This window comes from Acipenser ruthenus, chromosome 2 (genome assembly GCF_902713425.1).
Source record: "Acipenser ruthenus chromosome 2, fAciRut3.2 maternal haplotype, whole genome shotgun sequence".
NCBI classification, from domain to species: domain Eukaryota; kingdom Metazoa; phylum Chordata; class Actinopteri; order Acipenseriformes; family Acipenseridae; genus Acipenser; species Acipenser ruthenus.
The window spans coordinates 66,942,878-66,966,626 of record NC_081190.1 but is presented as its reverse complement, the minus strand read 5'-3'; the positions used below and the strand labels follow the sequence as shown (position 1 = coordinate 66,966,626).

At 38.4% G+C, this 23,749-nt stretch overlaps 1 protein-coding gene across 8 annotated transcripts in view; it reads right to left on the bottom strand.

Moving 5' to 3' along the window:
• Positions 1-23,749, bottom strand: part of LOC117408987 (GRB2-associated-binding protein 1-like) — an 87,129-nt gene that overhangs the window by 34,523 nt on the left and 28,857 nt on the right. For 4 of the 8 annotated variants that reach the window (XM_058999294.1, XM_058999295.1, XM_058999296.1 and 1 more), the window contains exon 1: positions 20,129-20,383. The exons of 3 other annotated variants lie outside the window; for them this stretch is intronic. In XM_058999294.1, coding sequence (XP_058855277.1) covers positions 20,129-20,368 — 240 coding nt within the window. In that variant the 5' untranslated portion in view covers positions 20,369-20,383. Of the gene's footprint in view, positions 1-10,292; positions 10,416-20,128; positions 20,384-23,749 lie in introns of those variants that run through there. One more of the 8 variants, XM_034014480.3, reaches the window with a different exon arrangement.

Genomic DNA, 23,749 nt, shown 5'->3' with positions numbered 1-23,749 from the left:
CTCGACCTATGGCTGAAATGGAAACCCCAGTCCCACTTGTAGCCAATTCACTTAAAATATCTTTGGCAGAGTATCTCAGATTATTATTAACCTTCCTCAAAATTCTTCTACTTGTTCTTGGTGAAAGAACCTTCTTTCTTCCAGACTGAGGGAGCGTCGTGACAGTACCATGAGTCTTGTACTTCTTGATAATAGAAACAACAGTTGAAACTGGGATATTCAAATGCTTGGAAATCTTCTTGTATCCTTCTCCAGCTTTATGACAATAATTCATTTTCTGCCTAAGGTCTTCACATAGCTCTTTACTTTTTCCCCATATTGACCTATTGGTAATGGCAGCAATCATGCCTAACCCTTTTATACTCTCTAATAATGTTCACTTACAATCAAGCATTTTCTAGACTTTTCAAAGGAACACCCTTCTCCACTGCACTCCTCACAACAACAGAAAATGACTGAATGTGAAAAAACTACTGAATATCGATCCTATGACTTAACAGAAAATGAATTAAAAAACATACTACAAAAGAAATTCAACTCGACAGTGTAAACAACTATGATGACCTGGATTATGCAGCAGTCAGCAAGCCAGACGGAGAGCTGTATGCCAAACAAAACTTTGATAACTATGCAGTATGAACTTCAAAAACATTTTCTGTTATTTGTTTCTGTTATTTATGCTCCATGAGCTATATTTAAACAAAATATATAAAGTCCTGGTTACTATCCAACCTTGCCTCACTTATTTTCTTGACTGATTCATACATTAAATATGTACTGCAGACTCATAGTGGAATATTAAATGCCCTTTGGGAAGACTATTGTTACCTATATAAAGTTTAAATCTCTTCAAAACCACCCGGGTCTGCCAAGCCCATTCACATTCCTGCTGTAAAGCCTCGTGATGCAGCTGTTCCTTCTGTCTGATCTGAAGTGTGGAAGGTCCTGGTGGCTGGGGAATGGCAGACAGAGATGGCATTGACCACAGCACTTGGAAATGCCATCTGAATTGAATCACCCTTACATCAGGGCTACAGGCTGACGATGAAAAAGTGCTGCCATGAATATGTTGCTGGTGTACAGTAGGCTAAATCTAGGACTTCTAAACTCCCAGTGGAAAAAACAAAGGGTTACAAAAGGACAAAAAACACGTAAAGGTCACAAATGTAACCATGTATAATTTTTTGGTGTGGACTTTCAATCCACATAACTAAAATCAGCCTGACTGTGGTCCTCCTTAGACAGATTACTTTTGAGCTTATTACACAGTGATAGAGGCCTATTGTTCAGTTGCTAAAACATACACTATACGGGGCTCCCGAGTGGTGCATCCGGTAAAGGCGCTCCGCGTGGAGTGCAGGATGCGCTCTATATGCTGGACCATCACCGGTTTGAGTTCAGGCTATTCCACAGCCGACCGTGGAAAAAAATAAAAATAAATTGGCAATGACTAAATTAAAAAAAAAACACACACTATACTGTAATCAACTTTATAGTCCTTTTTACATCCTCCGGAGTCCTGACTAGTCGGATTATTCTGCTATTGCTTATTGCTTTTATTGATTGCTACTGTATGTGCTATGCACACACCAGCAATGCAATATGCATTACTTATTAAATTATATTATATTTTAGCAGATCTCTCATGTTAGATCAATATGTATTACTTTGTTACATCCTTTATGGTTTTACTGTAGTTTCTGGGTTGCCTTATGCTGAATGAAACTGCATTCTAACTAACTAGGTTGGAGACGGGCTGAAAGGCTGCAGGTTCATTCATACAAACATAATCCTTTAACAAACAAATCATTCGTAATAGGGCACTGAAACGTGCGTTGCCCCCACAAGTAATCCCAGAAACACACATATATCATGATGTCTTGTTCTGGGAATGCTAAGCCTATAGCAGCCTGTTCCAGGAAGCAGTCTGCCTGGCAACATGTGGATGGAAAAGCACGGCTGCATTTTGCTCATGAATCCGCTCCAATCTGAATCAATCTTAAAACACTACTGTATCAGTCAAGAGTTTCACTAGTTGGTACACCGATAACCTTGTTCATGATTCATGCAATATTAATTCAATTTGTATAGTAAGGTAACCAAAGACAGACAAATTGGCAAAGCTCAGTATGTATTTGCATGAAACCTGAGCAAGTGAAATTGTAATTATAATGCATTTATAGGGCAGCAGTGTGGCGTAGTGGTTAGGGCTCTGGACTCTTGACCGGAGGGTTGTGGGTTCAATCCCTGGTATGGGACACTGCTGCTGTACCCTTGAGCAAGGTACTTTACCTAAATTGCTCCAGTAAAAACCCAACTGTATAAATGGGTAATTGTATGTAAAAATAATGTGATATCTTGTAACAATTGTAAGTCACCCTGGATAAGGGCGTCTGCTAAGAAATAAATAATAATAATAATAATAATAATAATTTATTTTACAAACAATGGAAGCGGAATTTAATCAATATTTCAGTCATTAAACAAAACCGAGCATTGCACGCAAGATGACAGGAGGACTCTGGATTGCAACCAAAATCCATATCTAGTTGTAGAATGACTGATGTCAATAATTGGTCCTATACTGTATACTTCAATTAAACTGTTTTCTGCAATGGTTACAAACCTCTGGTAGAAGATGTACGCAGCCACAATCATTAAAGATAAAGGTCTCGTGCCAATTTTAATAATGAGCTGTTTTATCAGAGTACCATTCATGTAATGGATATTTCAATACTTTATGATGAGGATACTTGATAATGGCAAAGGAATTAAAGAAATGTGTTTCCTCATCAGCAAACCCTGTCCAGTTAATGTATTCATGCTTTATAACCTTGACAAAAAAATGCTGCTTTCACTAATCACCCAAAACTATTTAGTAAATCCACATTTCTACAGTACATAATGCAAATGTTTGTTTAGGTGCTGGAATATGGAGGGAGATCACTGTCAAAAATATTCGTACGCGTAAAAAGAATTTGTACTTGTAATTAGTACAAATTCAAATTAAAAAAGTACAAATTAAAATAAGAGTACAAATCAAAAAGTTATGAGTACGACTCAAGAAAAGCTACGGGTATAAATCAAAGTTACAACTACGACTCAAAAAGTTACGAGTACAACTCACAAAATTACAAGTTGGATAGAGCGTGAAATCACTGTCAAAAATATGTCACAGAGGTCACAGGACAGGCTGTTGATTGGGGGAACAATCGATGAGTATTTAACAGCGCATGCGTCCAGCACCTTGCATTGCTTGTAGAAGGGAAGGAGGGTCTGCATGTTGGTGAAATTTGTAGGAGGAATTTTCAAAGCGGGAAAATGGCACAACGTTGCCCAAAAGATGGACAGTCTCAGTCTCAGCAAAGATCTTCTATATACACAAGATAGTCAACTCCCCCTTTTTTCCGTCCTCGCCGATGTGGTGCATGTGGAGGAGTGTCTCGTCCCTATATGTATGGGCATTGTATTGTTATTATTTGTATTATTATTGTTTGCAGCACGGACGAAAGCCGCCGCCATTATTTTATTTTAAAACCTTGTGAGGATGTGTGACTGATCAGCTAGTGATTAATTTAACTAGCTGACAGTCACGCATCCTTATTAAACTCGTGCAGACTATGGCAGATGGGTAACAAGATAATTCATTCATAGCTAGTTAACCCCACGGCCAGAATATAAAAGCTTGCAGCTGTCTGCGCTCAGGGGGTGGGTGTTCAGAGTTGGAGAATGAGAGTAGAGACAGGAGATAAAGACCTGAGAATATAACAATTGCTAAGCGTGCTAGCAATTGGCCAACGTGCCCTTCTGTTTAGTGTTTTGTGTTTGTTGCGCTTCAATTTTGTGTTCCTGGTCCGTGACATCACCACACCTGCGCACGGCAACCACTCTGTCACACCGCAGCATTCTCTTTCTGACCCTAAACTGAAAAACGTTGACAAACATTCAATGTCCACTCTGGCACGCACTTGCCAATTCTTCCTGAGCAACATACGAAGAATCCGACCCTTCCTTACCAACTACGCCACCCAGCTCCTGGTCCAGGCCCTGGTACGCTCCTGCCTAGCCTACTGCAACTCCCTCCTGGCTGGCCTCCCTGTGTCCACCACCCATCCGCTCCAGCTCATCCAGAACTCCGCTGCTCGCCTGGTGTTCTCTCTGCCTTGCTTCTCCCACGCAATTCCACTGCTCCGCTCACTCCACTGGCTCCCGATCACCGCTCGCATCCAGTTCAAGACTCTTGTACTAGCCTACAGATGCCTTGACCAGACTGCACCCAGCTACCTCCAGACCCTCATTTCTCCCTACACTCCCACTCGACCTCTCCGCTCCTCCTGCACTAGAAGACTGGCTCTACCTCCTCTACGCTCCCCTGCCTCCAGAGCCCGCTCCTTCTTCACCCTCGCCCCGCAGTGGTGGAATGTCCTTCCTACAGATGTCAGGACTATCCAGTTCCTGACCATCTTCCGGCGCCTCCTCAAGACTCACCTTTTCAGACAGCACCTGTAGAACTCCTCTGTTTTTCCCTCTGGACACTATCACTCTTCCTTAAATGCACTTTACTTGCTCTTATCTGGTCCCTATTTTACTGCATTTAATCCTGTACTTTAGAGTACTGTAATCTGTCAAGTGTTATTTAATCTGTAGTATTTTGTATTTAATTATATTCTGATGTAACTATCACTGACACTGTTATCTGCTCCGATATTGAATCATATTTTGTCATACTTGTACTTGCTAGAACCAAAGTCATTGTATTTATCTTGCTCTTAATAGTATTATTACTTGTACTGTGATTCTTGAAATGTATTTTTGTTTACGACTGTAAATCACCCTGGATAAAGGCGTCTACTAAGAAATAAATAATAATAATAATAATAATATTCTATCTCTGTGTCTGTCTCTAAAATAACCAATATATACTGAGCATCAAAAGAAACGTATCACTTATATTTGCGTTGCTGTCTTGACAGACATGGCATATTGTTTTTTTCTTCTGTGATTTTCTTTACTGCTTTCATTCAAGCTTGCAATTCAACAGCTGAAATCACTCCATATCCAGTGTCCAATCAACTGTCTCACTAATTAAGTGCATATGCTTCAGTCTTGGTCACTCAAGCGTGTCATGGTCAAGGATGAATGATCGAGTGATTAAAACAAAACTAAAAACATTTAGTCAACGTCCATCATTTATATACCTTATTTTTTTCAGAAAAAAAAAAGACAGTTTCATAGGTTAAAAGTAGCCAGAGCATCTCCAAGGTCACTAACCCTAATATGCACCAACAAGGGCTGCAAGATCTCAACCACCAGCCAGGAGCATTTCATTGAATGATGTCAGACAGCGTCACATGTCCTTGTAGTAACTCAACAGACCCAGCATACATTGACCTGCTGGCAAGATTGTCATCCCATAAATCATGTCACTCTACTTAAGTGTTCTCTACAAATAGATGGGGGTTATTTTGCAAGGTATGTTGCTAAAATCACACATTTTTGTATATTTATAGTAAAGTTGTGTTTTAGATGACCATAATGTCCGGATAAAGCACAGGTGACTAATTTTACAAATTACTCATGTGACTTGAGTTATTTAACAGACTGCCAAATGGTTCTAACCGCTGCCATCGTGCACCAGAATTAATTTCATAAAGCCTCCCAACAGTCATTAAATTAATTATTTTTTTATCACAAGCAAACTTGAAGGTGAGAATCTTGTTATCACATTGCCCGAAGAACCTCCGCTCCCGCCAATCCTGTTGTTCTCTTCTTAATGAATTTCCACCTCAGCCCATATAGACGAGGTTACAAATAGTCTTGCTTACAAACTACTCTACAATCCGCAATTGACAAAGCCTTCCATATCAGATGGATCCTAATGTAAACAGAGCTGTATCTCTGAGAAACAGCTTTGTTTTCATCCCGAACAGTTCTGCAAGATGGGTTAAAATTACATGTAAATTGGCCAAGCTTTCAATAAATTACATTTAATTTGAAAATGGTTTAATTAACGGATGAGAAAACCTTCAGAGGTTTTCTCTGCCTGAAAGCATTTGTGTACTTGGCTTACTGTAGGCTTGGGTAAACATCTGAAGTGGAACAAGGATTTAATTAAAGCACAGACAGAGTTGAGAATGATTCACAAATAATAAAAACAACATACAAAAATACAACTGCTGACCATCCCATACCTACCAGATTGAATCAGGAAACAAGCACCGACTGTACTCTATGGGCTATAAACAACAGCCAGTGGAAACACAAAGCTGCATTGTTGTCATTATGGGGGAACCAAGCGTTTATTTTTCTTTATCGTGTAAAAAAAAATCCAAATCGCTCACTACCTCTCTGCTGCATCTGAGTCGACCACTCTATTCTCATGTACTCCCTCGCAGACCTGGGTCTCTCCAGCACTGCTCTGGCATGCTCCTGTCGCTTCTTCCTCAGCAACATATGCAGAATTCACCCCTTCCTCACCAACTACTCCACGCAGCTCCTAGTTCAGGACCTGGCACTGTTCCGCCTTGACTACTGCAACTCCCTCCTGGTCGGCTTCCCTACCTCTGTTATCCGTCCATTCCAGCTCATCCAAAACTCTGCTGCTCGTCTTGTCTTTTCCCTTCCTCATTTCTCCCACGCTACATCGCTGCTCTGCTCTCTGCACAAGCTTCCTATCGCTGCTCGCATCCAATTCAAAACTCTTGTACTCGCCTATTGCTGTCTTGACCTTTCTGCTCTCTCCTATCTCCAGACCATCATTTCTCCCTCCCTACACCCCCTCGCCCCCTCCACCACCGGCATATTAGCTGTACCCCCCCTCCGCTCCCCCACTTCTAGAGCTTCCACTTGCCCCTCAGTGGTGGAACAACCTACCCACGGATATCAGGACTGCCCAGTCCCTGACTACCTTCCGGTGCCTCCTCAAGACACACCTGTTCAGACAGCATCTGTAAAACTCAACTCTCGACTATAATGGACTACATGGCACCCAGTTGTACCAGTACTTGCATCAGCTTGTACTTGCACTGAACTGCTCCATACCTTGCCATATTCTACTACAGCTCTTAACTATAACTACTTCCTAAATCTTGTATTTGATAGTGTGCAACTTAATATACAGTTGCACACTATCAAATACGCAGTGGTGGGGCTTTATGTTATATTTAACACACAGTGTACACTGTTGAGGACGAGGCAACCAAATGTGCTCTCCAATCCAGCTTTCCCCTAAAGTGACCCTACCTGTGTTGTAGCATAAATAACACTTTGCAGATGAGGCAACCAGTTGTCTCCGTTGACTATGATTAAAAACTATGTGAGGCTTGGGGGGGGGGGGGGTTATTATCCATACAAAAGAAACATTTGTGTATATATATATATATATATATATATATATATATATATATATATATATATATTTTAATGAATAGTAGAAAAGTTAAAATGAAAATGATCTCAAAAACGTCAAGAACTGTGCATGCAGAACTTGAAGATTGAACTGCCTTTAAAAGAGTAACAAGTCAACCTGACAAAGCTGATGTTATGAATCACATAGTTTCTACCCACCCAAGACCTCTTCATGACAAGACAGGTAGGAGGGTTAATACTGCAGCAATATTCAGAGACAGAGGTTAACTCACTGTTCATTAAAAGCCACGCTTCACTCTACTATTATTTTGTCATTTAGCAGACACTTTTATCCAGAGGGTTAACTATGCATCACAACTGCTGCTGCAGAGTCACTTACAATAGGACCACAGTTTTACGTCTCATCCGAAGGACTAACCATACACTTGATAGTTCTCGGTATTCTAGCACTTATTTCAAATAACTGTATAGTCAACACATGGCAGCTGTTCATTATTTGCAACCACTGGCACCCTATTACGGTACACAGTTGCACAATAATGTTGCATTTACTTAACTTAGACTTCTTCAATTACCCTTAGGAAGCATTTTAAAATTCCGTCACATATTCCTTGAAATAATTTGGAACTTTCCCATAACCTTGTATGATAACTAGTGATTACAGTACTTTACAGTAATTGAGCAGTTGCTGTAATTTATAGGCATGGGGTTCAAAATATGCAAATAATTTATGTTTGAGTTTATTATATATATATATATATATATATATATATATATATATATATATATATATATATATATATATATATATATATATATACACATACATACACACACACACACACACACAAACATTTTTTTAAACCTTATTTGGAAATCCCAATTAAAGCGTTGCCTCACCACTGCAACCAATTTACTGATCTGAAGGACCAGAAGTCAGCAGATGACCTCTGCCCCTGCAGCAAAGCCAATGACCTCTTTTCATCTGCTGCACCTAACCAGTCACTAAACCCTGGAGGCAAGGCACTAGGTCAGGGAGGTACTGTGGGATGACGAGGCACTCTCCCCAGACACAGGGGCGGATACAGTGCATTACTGACTTTGTACCCCAACTCCAGTCAGATATGGACAGAGAATTCAACCGTCATTTTAACAGTGTTGAGATACAGAGAGAGAGCACTGCCCAGGCCTTTAATATAAAAAAAATTACAGTGCTACTGTATATAACCTGCAGGAACACTGCCTCATAAGAAAACGTTTATTCAATATTGTTAATTAAATTAAACATAAAAAAGTGATTGTTCTTCTATAACCCACTTTATTCATTAGACTGCAAATGAAAAAAAAAAAAAAAACCTTTACAATCTGGGTTGCTCCAGCACATTATCCTTCTCAGAATGTATTGTTTCTTTTTTATTATTATTTTTAATTTGGAATCTCCAATTATTTTACCCCCGATTTTCTCCCAATTTGGAACGCTCAATTATTCAAACCGACTCACCACTGCAATCCCCGCACTAACTCCAGATAGACAAATATGACCACTCACGTTCTCCGAAGCATGTACCGTCAGCCATCCGCTTTCTTTTTCGCACTGCAAGACCGCCGTGAAGCCATTACAGAACTACAGTGCCGGAGGACCGCACAGTTCTGAATTGCACACAGGTAGGCCTGCAGGCACCCAGCCAGCCACAGGGGTCGCTGGTGCGCGGTCAGCCAAGGACTCCCCAGCTGACCTAAACCCTCCCTGCCTGGGCAGTGCTTGGCTAATCGTGTGCCACCCCCTGGGAACTCTTGGCCACGGTCGGCAGTGGCACAGCCTGGATTCGAACTGACGATCTCCAAGCTTTACGGTGCATCCTGCACTCCGGGCGGAGTGCCTTTATACTGGATGCGCCACTCGGGAGCCCTGTTTCTTTTTCTCTTAAAAGTACAAATTGCAGTACACATTTTTCTCCAATTGAGGTCATATGCCATTGTGTAATATTGAGCCTTCATGCAGGTTTGTAAACATTCTTGGGTTCAAACAAAGAAACCAGAACATTTAAATAATACATTGAAAACAAAAAAGACCCTGTCAGCATTAGGACTGTTTAACAGGATGGTTTTAAAACAGTCATCACTGATCTCAAAAGCACTACGTTCTGTGCGACACAATATGGTGGTTAAATTCAATGTCTAAATGGAAGCTACTGAATTCAGGCTTTGATGTAAAATCTGCTCTACGGAACACTATTATGTCAAAGTAACAACAACAACAACTTGAGATAATTAGTGTTAAACATATTAGGAGTAGTCATTTGATCCTGTTTATTAACTTGTTTTCAATTTATAGTGTTTTCATATTTATTATAACCTCTCTGCTACTGTCAACTAGGCATTGTGTGTGCTGTGCTGCATTTACATTTCAGTGTTACACAAAGAGTTACAATTCCCTCAAACAACAATTCCAGATAAACACTAATAATAAATGTTCATGACAGGTTGCTGGTAATCAATCACATATGTCAGTGTCAAGTGTGTTTGTGCTTCTGGAAAAATAAATAAATAAATAAATAAATAAATAAATAAGTACACACATATTTACACCAGCCTCCAGCTGTGAATTGCCTGCGAGCAGAAATTTAAGAACAGCAAAAAAAAGGTGGTTGGCTACATGGAGACTAAAATAGGTTAATTCAGAAGAGTGGAACCTGCCAGGTGTACACAAATTAAATAGTGATTTGTATTATTTATTTAGAAAATCGCCACGTTAGTATTAAAAAACAAACAGTTTTTCTTCCTGATGAATGGTATGTCAAGTATTAAATAATAATGCTGTCTTGTAACTACAGTAGCATAATACTTTTGTAAAACCATTAAAAGTATCCTGTTTGCTAACGAAAAGCAGCGCCGAGTATAACAATAAACCTGTTTATACCTACCTCTTAGTTCCCCTGATCAAATTAGGTTAAGCTCCAGCGTATGACTTTGGTTCATTCAGTAAGCCAATTGTGTACCGTGCCAGCCTTTTCCAGTAAACAATGAGACAGGCCAAGTGTGTAAATCCCAGTAGCTGCTCTGTTTTGCAAACTTGGCAGCATGTGACCCTGATCCTGATTAAATATTAATGACCAGTAGCAGGTACTTGCCTTCTGTCAGCCATTAGAAAACCATCTGTTTTGTTAACCAAGAAAAGGGGGAAGCAAAAAAAAAAATACAGGTTTTTGTAATCTCTTCTGTACATCCCATACAAGAATGTCCCAGGTTGTCGGTAACTGAGATGATCTTTCTAAAATTGACGACCCTCATCAAGCAGAAAATGGTTTTGTGCGACTCCATTTCCCTAATGGAAATGGCAGTGCCAGCCAGGCCTGGATTATCTCTGCTCGTCAAAAATATGCAGTTTTTCTGTTTAAGATAACCGGCGCTCTGAATAGTGCACAGGGATAAGCAGGCGCTCTGCTCTATATAAATAGCCCTTGAAAAGTCGTAAGTCCACCTGTGCAGTTTTTCTTGATTACTTGACAATTCCCCTGTAGAATCCTAATCAGCCTTATGAAGTTCTGCTAATGGCCACTCTTTCCTAGCTAACACAAGCTGATAAGAACTCTTCTATGGAAAGATCTAATCAGAAAGAGATTCCTCGCTGCACAGTTACTCTTTCATCTGACAACAAAATATACACTCCCTTAGATTGGATGTACTAACTACAACGTTCACTTTAATTATTTAACTGATGAGCTGGCCAATTTAAAAAAAAAAAAAAAAAAAAAAAAAAAGCAAAGCTGGCATTTAATATCAGATGAAGTAAATAATTAATTAAATACAAAGCAAGTTGCATATGAACAATTAAAGTAACTGAAACAGATCACTCTACTAGAAATGTTGCATTAATGATAATCTTAAAAAAAATTACTACACATTAAAAAGGGACTTCTTATAGGACAGTTTATAACTCAAATATACCTCTTTTAAAAGTGGGTGTTACACAGTATCTATCTTACTAAACTATACTATTACTGTTGCAAAATTTGGGTATACACAGAAACAATGATGTGATGCAATTTTGGGACTTTTTATTTAAAATGACAGACCATGTTGTCCTATTCATTTTTCTGCTTTGTCTGCAGTCAAGACAAGCTCAGAGATGCTTTGATTATCCTAGGATAAATCAGGTAATTGCAAATTGATGTTAGAGCCACCAGTTTTGTAAAAGAAAGAACAAACGGGTAACTTCTTTTAGAACCAGCAAATAGTACAGCACAGTAGAAGCTCTTACATTATCAGTGTTTGGTGAATATGGACCAAACAGCCTAGATACAAAAAAAAAAGAAACTAACACAAGACTCTTTATTAAAGTGTACATATTACAAAAAAATACAGACAACACAGTCCCAAAACAAACAGCTTCTAGGTCATCATTTTTTTTAGAGTGCACACTTGTCATTGGTGTTTAAACCAAGAGATTTCAACAGTTTCTTGTTAAACATATTGCACTAGCCGTAAACTTGCTATCGCCTCTCTTTTTCATAAACTATTTCTGCATTTAAACGTTGCGTCATTGAAGTGAATCGTTTACATTTGTCTGGAGACATGCGAGTCATTACCCAACACGCTGACTGTACTGCTTTTATATTTTCTTCTCTTATTTCTACAGTAACCGTTATTGACTGCCTGGGATTTGTTAGTTAGGGCTCAATAGAAAATGTTAATTGCAGGACATACAGTACTGTTCATGTTCATCACATACATTCTAAAGGAATTCTTTATTCATTATGATTATGCCTAGTGTATCTGTTTATTATCCGATGATATGTGTTCTGAATTCTCATTTACCAATTTCACTGCTTCTGCAGAACTTTATATTAGGCATGGCAAGTCAGATGAAGGTGGAACTTCTGGAACTTCTGTAATGACAGAAAATGAATTACAAAAAACATACTACAAAAGAAAGAAAAAAACTTTAGTTTTTTTTTCTGTTATTACACTTATTCGTGCCAAAAATGGCTTTACAGTATATAAAGGCATATTGACTATCCAACCTTGCCTCTCATTATTTTGACTAACTCATTGAATAATTTTGCACGCCCAATTTTTCAGTTTTTTATTTGTTAAAAAAGTTTGAAATATCCAATAAACTTCGTTCCACTTCATGATTGTGTCCCACTTGTTGTTGATTCTTCACAAAAAATTACAGTTTCATATCTTTATGTTTGAAGCCAGAAATGTGGCAAAAGGTCGCAAAGTTCAAGGGAGCCGAATACTTTCGCAAGGCACTGTATATTAAAAGTACTTCAGACTCAGCTTATAGTGGAAAATGATATGCCCCAGTGGAAGACTATTGTTACCGACAGCCCCCTGTCGGTAACAATAGTCTTCCCTCGGGTCAATAATTTTACACTATAGCCCTTCTCTCCAGTCCTTATTTACTACACACTGTAGTATTGGTATGTACAGTATACAACAATAAGTCTGTGAATAATCAAATACCAGTGACAGTCTTGTGTTTGATTTCTGTTCATTACATTTAATTTAATGACAGAAACTAATTAATCTTGTGCAGGATAACATTTATTTCAATTTAATTTAATTATAAGCAGGATAAAACACATCTGTGTAAACTACTGTATGCAACTAATGTCACTCATAAAAAACATCTAGTTATGCAGACAATAAAAACACAAAAAAAAGAACCAAGATCAGCTTGCCCTGCCACCTGTGTGTTTTCTAAGCCATCCGATGAGCTGAGTGTTGTTGTCAGCCATGAGGTGACTCACTCTCAGTGAATCTGGCACTCACAACAAGCCAAAACAAAAGCAATTACATAAAACGGCACAGATAACCGAGCGCGAGACAAAGGCCCACTGGATTACGGAACAATGAGCAATTTAAAAACAGCAGAATAAAAAGCGTAATAGCAGCGAGACCAAAAAGACTGATATCAGTGGCCTTGGTAATGGGGGGGGGGGGGGAGGACAAAAGTCCCTCTATGCTTTTACAACCATCTCACATAAATCACTCTTTGTTATCTGAAAATATCTGAGATTCTTATGGCTGTTCTATATTTACATCCTAATGGTGCAGCACACAGTCATCTGAGTTAACTGGGCAGCAATGTATTTTGTACTATAGTACTACTGCATATTGAGATTTTAACAGTTATTTAGGTTGCAAATGTTTTTAAAATGTGTGTAATCCCATTGCTCTTTCAAACAGTTCTGGTTCTGCATAAGTGGTAGCAGGTGCTTAGCAATGTGCAAATACTGTAGATGTGGATATGCAGAAAAATAACACTGCTACTGTATGCTACGTTTTACATTTAGTATCCAAATCTCCAGAGTATTCTCTCACACAAACTTAAGCATCTGTACATAATTTAAAAATGTGCATTTAGAGGCTACTGTAACAGTTTCTGAGAAATGCAGGCTGCATGGTGTACAAACTATAAAAGCACAGCTTGAATGTAAAGAAATTACCATTACTGATGGATACTTTAATTAACATATTGCACATTAAAGAAAATGTCAGCTCTGCAAGTGTAAATTTTCTATTTTATTTGTTCTGTGTAAAAAATTAAAGACCAGCAATTCCTTCCACACTACCTCTTCAAAGTAATAAAAAAGAAAGAAAGGTGATATACCGGGGGCCACATACCTTTAAATACAAAAGTCAAAACGCTTGTGATGTGCTTGTTTGGATAGCTGCTTGCTCTCCACTACTCCTGACTTAAATCAATAGCATGAGGGTTTGTATTCAGCAACAACCTGACCTCTCCCTGCACCAATTTCCTTCTTCAGTGTAATCAGTTCTTCCAGACACTGCATGACCCAATAACAGCCACCAAATCACTAAATTAGACAGGACGAGACCATTATGCAGAGAGCTACAGACCAAGAACATACACATACTCAAGGCATAAAGGCATAGTCCTCCCCCCCCACCGCAGCCTTTGTGTAATCCATTTTCTTAAATATGTCCCAAGAATAAAAAAAAAATTAAAAAACCCAAAACAACCAGCTTACGCTGAACTGTGACACCGAACAGAAGCTAGTGCCCCTGAACAAATTAGCACCATGATACCAAATTGTATCCAGTGGACCAGTAAATCTTGGTTCTGTTTGTGATACCTACTAGACGCATGTACCCTAATAATCACCCACTTTGCACTTTGATACCCAGTGCTCTAATAAAATCCCAGTACAGAATGTGAAGAAGCCATCTACACAAGTATGAAGAGAAATACAGTAACCAATGACCATGTTCTTGCTTGCCGTTCCCAGCATGTTGAAAGACACGCCGTGCTACTGTAGATGCAGCACCCATTAGCCCTTGAGCACAAACGTTATTGACTAAAGTTTTATATATATATATATATATATATATATATATATATATATATATATGTGAGAGAAAGAGAGCGATAGAGAGAAGCTGTATATTGAACAAGAGACCTGTAATAACATTGAGTTCCGTTCTGTGCCTTTCAAAGCTTTCAAAAAATAAAAAAGTCATTAGAGCCTGCCTCTATTTTTAACCATGCTCCAGCAGCCTGGATGTGTGAGGTTTTCCTGTGGACACGGTTTACATTTCGAGATCTGCAGTCACTTCCTGTGCTTTCTTTCTGTATACCTGATAAGCCAACATCTTGGAAATCGGTAGAAGGGTTTCCTCTTGTATGGTTGCATGGCATGCTTCAAAACAAAACACCAATAGTGTTTTTACACTTACAACTTGGCCCTGAACTGGCTCAGAGTTGAGCAGATAAAAAAAATTCTCATCATTTTGGGCCATACACTTTAGCACAGATCTGACCCGGCTTTGGCCCAGTTACACAGCGCTTCCTCCAGTTATCACCTGACAAAAATGCAGCCAAAACAAAGCGAACGAGACAAGCTACGGTAATGTTAAATCATTAAACAGTTTTTGATACAGTGATGTATTTTTTTATAACTGTGATACTGTTTTAATTCTGGAAACTGTGTTACTTTTCTTTTTTAATTTTTTGCTAAATTGCATTGCTTTTACGTTTTACGCAGTTCCGTGCATGGGTAACATTTTGATTTAATTTTGCTGTTGGGTCATTAACAGGGAATTTTACATACTGCTACAATACGTACCGGATTTAAAAAGTATGTATTGTATTTACAGTCTGCGTGTCGTCTCTTATGGCAAATGATATTTTCAGAATCATATCGTTCTGAGTAAAATACTACTTCTGTTGAAAATATAGTATTGTACCAACAAAACCAATACAGTATATCTAAATGGAAGCCTACTTACTTTAAAACACAGTCCTTTCAGATATGTATTTTTGATATTGTATCTTTTTTGTGTTCCCTGAAAACAAACATGGGATGCAATGGGCCAAAGTAAAATACTCAGATACGCGTCACACCCGTTTACCCGTCACTGAAGTCAAAATTGTATAGGGTCAGTTATGCGAGTGCCGACTGTAAATCACTTCTCAGTAACTAAGACTGTATCGTCAACCACAAACCACATGCAAAATAACACCAAACTAGGATATATACAGCTAACACTGAACTGTCAATGGAAACACTAAACAAAGGTCTAAAGAATATTAATTCCATACAGGAGTACATAAACATAAATACATACATTGTTAACCAAGATATTATTATAAAAACTAAACAATACTTTCATAGCTAAATGGCTTTTTCTGAACTTTGTAACACTAAGTTTTTCCACATTTAGAACTGAACAAAAGAAAATCAAATCTGAGTGTCCCTGAGCCTGAAAAAGCAACTCTGTCCACCAGGTGAAGCTCAAAAGGAACTTCTTAGGACTATCCTGCTACACCGATATAATGGCTCCTAAATCTGAGTAAGAGGCCACATTTTCTGTTTTCCAGGAAACAGCGTCTTTATTTTAAACCCCAGCAAAAATAAGGAAAAAACAGGCTGTGGAAGTTTCCACTTCACTGGCTTATCATCCTGGTCATCTGTTCCCAACACACATGCTGGGGGAAAATTTCCTGTTTTCCATCCATTGTCACACTGGCCAGTCCTGAAGGCTGTCATTTCTAACTTTAGATCTGATACCCGACCCTTAACTACAATAAAAATCTGCGAGAGACACGGTTACAAGCTCTGCTGCCCCTGTTGCAAGTCCCAACAGAGCATTCAAATTGATTTTGTTCTTTTTTTGTTGTTTTTAACCCAGAATCAAAACCCACAAAACTGTTAAATTCAGTTATGCAAGATTATGATCAGCACTTTATTTTTTACACAAGCACGCTGAGAACCAAGCAAAAACTACAGTGACTATTGCATTATGGGCCTGTAATTAGAAAAAAAGGCAGTTTAGAACCTGTGCACAACAAAAGTATCGATTAAGCTTGTAAGCAGTGCAATGTGTAGACCATACATAAACAGAAACCAGGAGAGATCTAAAGCCCTCACCCAGAATAGGCTCTATAACAAATAACCTCAAACAGCACTGATGCAGCTAAAGTAGCACTAGTACCGATAGGTAGGGGTCTACATCCCCCAGCGGTTGCTGCCGACATTCTCTGTCTGGTCTGGACTTGCCCATACATTGAGATTGCACGTCTGCATCCACTGAATTGGTTGGAAGTGTAAGGCAAAGCATTGCCAAGTTATACAGATGTGGAAATCGATTAGAAACAGTCCCAAAACTCGGTTACACAAGAGCATTCTTTAATAAAGGCAATATATGCAGCACGTTCGTTGTCATGTTATTTGTCCCATCCAATAATTTATTTTATTAGTAACGAGTTAAAACAAAGAAAGCGTGCCTATTCGGGTCTAAAATTCTAACTGTGTTTAAAAAGTAAGCAGCAGGTTGTTTGAAGCGAGGTGGCTGTGCTAGATCGTACCTGTAGTACAGATTTAACTTGGCTACAACTGACAGGAATACTTTTTGTCTGCGCTGACTTTCCAGTGTTTTCTGAAAGCTGTTTATTTTACGTTCTGTTCAGCAGCCTCTGTAGTAGCCTTTCATTTAATGTGTGATTCTGAAGCTAAATAGCTGAAGTGATGGTATGGTCCCCACAGAGCCCTGATCTCAACATCATCGAGTCTGTCTGGGATTACAGAAAGAGAGAGAAGCAACAGAGGCTGCCTAAATCCACAGAAGAACTGTGGTTAGTTCTCCAAGATGTTTGGGCCAACCTACCTGCCGAGTTCCTTCAAAGACTGTGTGCAAGTGTACCTAGAAGAATTGATGCTGTTTTGAAGGCAAAGGGTGGTCACACCAAATATGGATTTGATTTAGATTTTTCTTCTGTTCACTCACTTTGCATTTAGTTAATTGATAAATATAATCTATTAACATGTCTATTTTTGAAAGCATTCTTACTTTACAGCATTTTTTCACACCTGCCTAAAACTTTTGCACAGTACTGTATATAAAAGGACAAAAATGACAAATCTTGAGTGTTCTAATATATTTGCACACTACCGTATCTGATCTTAAAAAGGCACACTGTATGTTTCTCTTAATGCAATTTGATCTTGTTCATTAACCATACCGATGTAAGGTATTGTAGCAGCCCATATATGATAAAGCAAACTATACATTGATTGTTTTGTGAACAAAAACAAATCATCCTTGGGACATAGTGTTCCAACTACGAAGTCAATAGAACAAAACTGAGAAGTAGCAGGACCACACTAGTCCACTACAGTTTTGTTTCAGTGACTTCAATGTTCATAAGCATACCAAAAGGAGGATTGTTGCCATAACTTGAGCTGAAACTTAACGATGCAACTTGACCATCCCACCCTTTAGGCCAGGGCTTTCATGTCCATGGTATAGGGACAAATGATATTACTAAACAATGCAAACAAGCAGGACAGGTCAGCCCAGTTGCTAGACAGCATTTACAGCCTAGATGAACATACAAGACATATAATGTGCACTACAAGATAACAGATTTAGAGTGGTCGCTACATTGGCAGGGCCTGTCACATACTTTTTAAAAACAAAAACATGTACCGTAAAAAAACGTTGTACAAGCTGATTTTCTAGGCATTTTTGAGAGCCCTTAAAAAGGGGGCAGCAACTAATACACCAGTGCAACATATGCACCGGTGTGTCAAATATTAAACTACTGTACCAGTGCCACAATGGGATTACTACAGCCACGGTTATAAACTTAACTGTCAACAACCCGATTTATGTTTTCAGGATCTATGGCATTCAGGTCATGTTGCTAGGTAGAAACACAAAATCACTGTTCTACTTAAAAGTTTTAATTTGTTACTCTCAATAGCCTTAGTCATTTTGAATGTTAAATGCAAGCTTTCAGACTCTTGACTGACCTCCTCTCAAAACGTCACAGCTATACTGCTTCACTGTTAACACAACAGCTGTCAGTCTCTATGAATGTCCTTATTCCCACCCTCCCGAGCCATTGATTTGTCAACATTCAGACTGAACCCGCCCCTGGGATCCGTAGCAAACACCTATTGGTTAGAAAGCCGAGCAGTAAACTTAAAGTCTTCCGTTCGTTGTAACTGCAATGTTACCATAATGCAGGTGGCTTTGAGACTGAATAAAGTAGTACAGTCAGACAAAAAACGAAAATGCTACTCAACTGGTTTGAAATTGTGCATTTTTGAATTTGCCGAAATACATGTTAATTGCAATGGTGAAAAAACAGTATGTGACTGGAGACGAAACAAAGACAGCTTTTCTTTTTTTTTTTTTTTTAAACAGTTCTACCTGCAGGTGTCTGGATTCACGTGGGAATAAGACATGAGTGGTGAAAGAAACTTGCTTTCACTGCCGCCCAGTGAGGGAATAAAGGGTGCCAGTGATCTGGGGGTTGCGATTGTCAGTCAGTTAGATATGTACAGAATCTAGGCTACAAAGTAGACAAATAGGGTTGGCTTAGCAATGGAGTGAAGAACTATGAACGATAAAGCACTTTAGGCCAAGAAACCTTAAAACTTGTGTAGTAGGACCAGCTTAAATAAAAGCTTGCTTGCTTTTCCATCGGCAACCTAGTAACTGCCATGCCCTCAAACAAAAATGAGGTCTGACAGAATTGTAGAAGGCTATCCATTCTTTAATAATTTACATAGAACATGTATAAAAAATAAGTTGTTATCCCATAATGCACGCACTATGTACAGCCCAATCAAGCACTTTAAAATAGATAAATTATTAAAACACAATTTTAAATGATTTAAGTGTTAGGCTTTGAACAATATGAAAACAGTTGTTCTACAAATGCCAAAAATGTAAAAGAACTAACAAAGGTACTGTACAGTCCCATACTTCTACTCCCTGTAATTTTTGGTACCTTTTCCTGAGATGATTGTGCAGGAAGCCAAGCTTTTAGAAATGACCTGGAATCTTTTGAACTCAACTACTGTAGCAGGTTTGCATTACAAATCACTCCATCTCTTCCTACTGACATTGTATCTTTTGAAAGTGCATTTTTGGATTACATAACAGATGCTACATTTCTATAGATTTCCTGCCTCACGGTTACTTTGTTTTCCCAACCCCACACCACATGGCATTTTTACCTTCCAAAAATGTATTTGTATTCCTTATATTAACAGAAATAAATAAATAAATACAAAACACAACCAAAAGAGCAGTGTTGTTTTTAAAAAACAAAGCCTGAGCTTGTTTTTGTCACCGCAGGAACATATCCAAGTCTTAAAGAAGCAACTTCACATGCTGCTGGATGCCATTTCTGTACTGCAGATTTAGCATAGGCAAAGCACCCAATACATTTGCAATAATGCCAATTACATAGTGAAATGTGTTGTGCTTTTACCTTGTTTTGATGCTGGCAGAGTGGATCAATATATGCAGTGGTGCTGGTGCCTGCGTCTAGCTCTGGAGTCTGCCTTGCACTGTTCAGTCTGGCTACTTTCCTGTCAGCTTTCCATCTCCGTCTACACCACCCTGCTCCAATAACCCCTGACCCAGAGGAAGTAGACACAATGGACTGAAAATAACAGTAACCATCCCCTACATCAGCAGCAGTACAATCCTGAATATAGACTGAAGCCATCCAGCTGTACAGCACTATGAAACGCACACAACGCTTTTTCTGTACTGTTCTGCACACATAGAGCAGCATCAACAGTTCTAACCTTGGGCTGCTGCGATAGTCCAGACTGTCCAGTTCATCAGTTTATCCTGATCACTGGCACTGCAATTTCTTTACAGCACAGCTCAATTTACAGAAACAGGGGATACAGATCATTATGATCTCTTCAACCCGAGGACATTTAAACCCAGTTCTTTCAAGTTTTACATCAGCATTCAGACTACAGTGGATGCCAGAATCTAAGCCGACCATGAGTTTATTCAAATGATCTAAATACCAGCACTGCAGATCACTAAATCAAGGCTCTTGATGTAACAAAATCATATTAATGATTTAATTAAAAAAAAAAAAAAAAAAAAGCAGTAGACCCACATGCGTTTATGCAACTTGTATCTATTTTTCTCCCTCTTGGTAAGAAATCAAATTGTTAACAAATAGACAACAATCATCTTTGCATGGGATAACAGGTTTACAATGAATGAGCACAGATTTTCACAAATACAGTAAACACTACTGTACTGTATCTCTGTGTGTGTGTGTTACTAGGGACATGAACCGTGATGAATCCATCAGGAGGGTACACTTCAGAACTGCAGCCTCTGTGCCATCACCAAGCCTGTCTAAGCTTGCCACTCCCTTTTTCCAATATCAATTCACAGCAAACATGACTGAGCCAGTTGCACTACTACCCTGTTCCAAAAGTCAAAGCCCTTGGGAAGCTCGGACCAACTGGCCAATATAAAAACACAGCCAGGTTGCAAAAAAAAAATAAATCAAAAAACAATAACTCACAAAGCAGCTGAAGAGTTAGAACAGGGTAGATGGGGGGATGGGCATACAATCTGTGCAGCCAATACAAATGATAATGTGCAATGTTTTTAAAAACAGAGTGTATGATTATACAGCACAATCATTAGGACTCATTTTAAGGGCTATGCTTCCTTACTTGGCCATCACTGCGTACAATGCAACCAAACCATTTAAGTTCTAAGAAAGGGCTTTTGCAGTAATGTGGCAGACACAGAGGACACTTTCATTTGTTGGCAATGTATTTACTGTGTGTCTGAAATAGATGGTAGGATTATAATTTGTACACATTTACTCACTCAATATATACTACTGATTAAGGCTGCCATAAAAGGAACAGCAACATTTAAACACCGTGCCTTCCCAAGCAAAATACAGATGAACCCGCTTTATAAAATGATTGACATGCAGGTATAATTTGCGATATAAAGCGCATCGTGATGTAAACCGGGTTTCACGTTTGCCTAAAACAGCACATTACGAGTGCAAGAAAAAAAGAAAGAAAACTAACAGTGAATTAAAGAGCAGTGTTTTAATACTGTACATCTAGTCATTCTTTACATTTAAACACATGCATATAGTTTTGTATCATTACCTGGAACTAAACAGTTTGTGTCTTATCTAAAAAAGGCACGAATTGTCGACTGATGCCAGCTATCACTTGGTGGTTTTTTTTGTGAATAAGACTATGTTTAAAAAAATATATATGGTGATGTTGGTGTTTTGTAACTAGTGCTGAACAAATATTCGAATATTCGAAGGAATACTGTTTGACATTAATTCAGATAAAAAAATCAGATGTTCGTATTTGTTTGAAATGACAAAAATACCTTGCACTTATTTACCTCCTCACCAGAAGTTGCGCGACAGTTTAAAAAATGGCAAATGAAAAAGAGCTCCATATGATATGCGAGGAAATTTCTCAGTCCTCCCCGCCCTCTCGGTGGGCCTGTACCTAACAACTGGGGTTTAAATGGTACTCCACATTTAACAGCAGTACATAACACACTCTTTCAAGTAAGGGAAAGTTATTTGTGCTTCTGTGGCGGAGTACCGAGCAACATGGCTAATTTGCATATAATGCAATTTTAAGCACACACTGCCTTCCATACTGCAGAAAGATTACAGTATAAGAAAAATACAACAGTCAAGGCTGTGTTGTTTGATAATTGACCGGAAAGTTATTCAGTTAATATACAATTGCAAAACAATACACAAACCAAGTGGAAATAAATGACAAACTTGTCAGCTCTTCAATGATCCAAAATGTATTTAATGCTAATTTGCACTTTATGGATTTTCTCGACAATTTATTTGTGGCGGCCTTATTTATTATATTATATGGCAAGCAGGAAGCAAGAGTTTTTTTTGGTTTTTGTTTGTTTGTTGTTATGCCACAATTTCAGCCATATAGAGAACTGTGAAACAACATTAGTTTGTTAATTCTGTAAATATTTAATAAAATATACATAGGACAGGGGCACTGGCTATATACTGTACATTAGCAAGGGATATTAAAATCCATTAATGAACTGGTATTTGTCAAACCTGAAGTTTGCTAGCTGGAGACAAAATATTAGGTTGATTGTATGTATTATTTGATTGTATGTATCTCTTTATTAAGAAGCTTGTGAACTAAATAAGTAAACTTGGTACAAGATGGCAGAAACAATACATTTTAGCAACTTTCTCATTATTTTGCAAATATTGTATGAAGATTATAGAAATGAATTGTAGCTATCCAGATATCCCATTCACAGTCAAGAACATAAAATACCTTACGACCTGAAGCTAGGTTACTGACATACAACGACAACACAAGGTAGGAGAGTATTTCTGCCTCAGAAATAGAATTACAGTACTTTGTGACTACATTTGCTGACATTTTCTTCCTACACAACATTTAAAATAGCTCTACCTATTTAGAAACATGTGTATGCCTTCTTGGCACAGGGTTTGTGACAGATCAGGTTTGTTTTTGGAGTATAGGTTAAAGATTATCCTGCCAGCATCCCCTTGAGAATACAAAGGAGAGTTTGACCAGTAAAAAACACTTGCAAATCGTTCTTTCAGAGAACAATGATTAAATTACATTATATATTGCCTTTTATACTAATAACTACACAGAGTTTGTATAGGCTAAAAACATGGGAGTAGACATCTCGATAATTGATATATCAAGATGACCAAATATAATTGGTAAACAACATATTTGGTTTCAGCACATTATATAAAATAAAGGGTTCACCAACTTGTCACCTAAAATACCTTCTACAATCTTTCTTTTTTTGTTGTAAGGCAGTAAATACTAGGAACAAGAATTCCAAGTCAATTATTATTATTTTCTTTTTAATTTAGAGTGACCAATTATTTTTATTTATTTTTCCTCCGATTTGGAAAGTCCAATTATGTTTTTTTTCTCCTCACCGCAACACGTCCCCACACAGCACAGACGTTCTGAGGGCGTGTGAGCATTCTCCAATCTCACAAGCCTAAAGCCAGAATTACTTTTACGCTGAGCAATCCAGAGCAGAG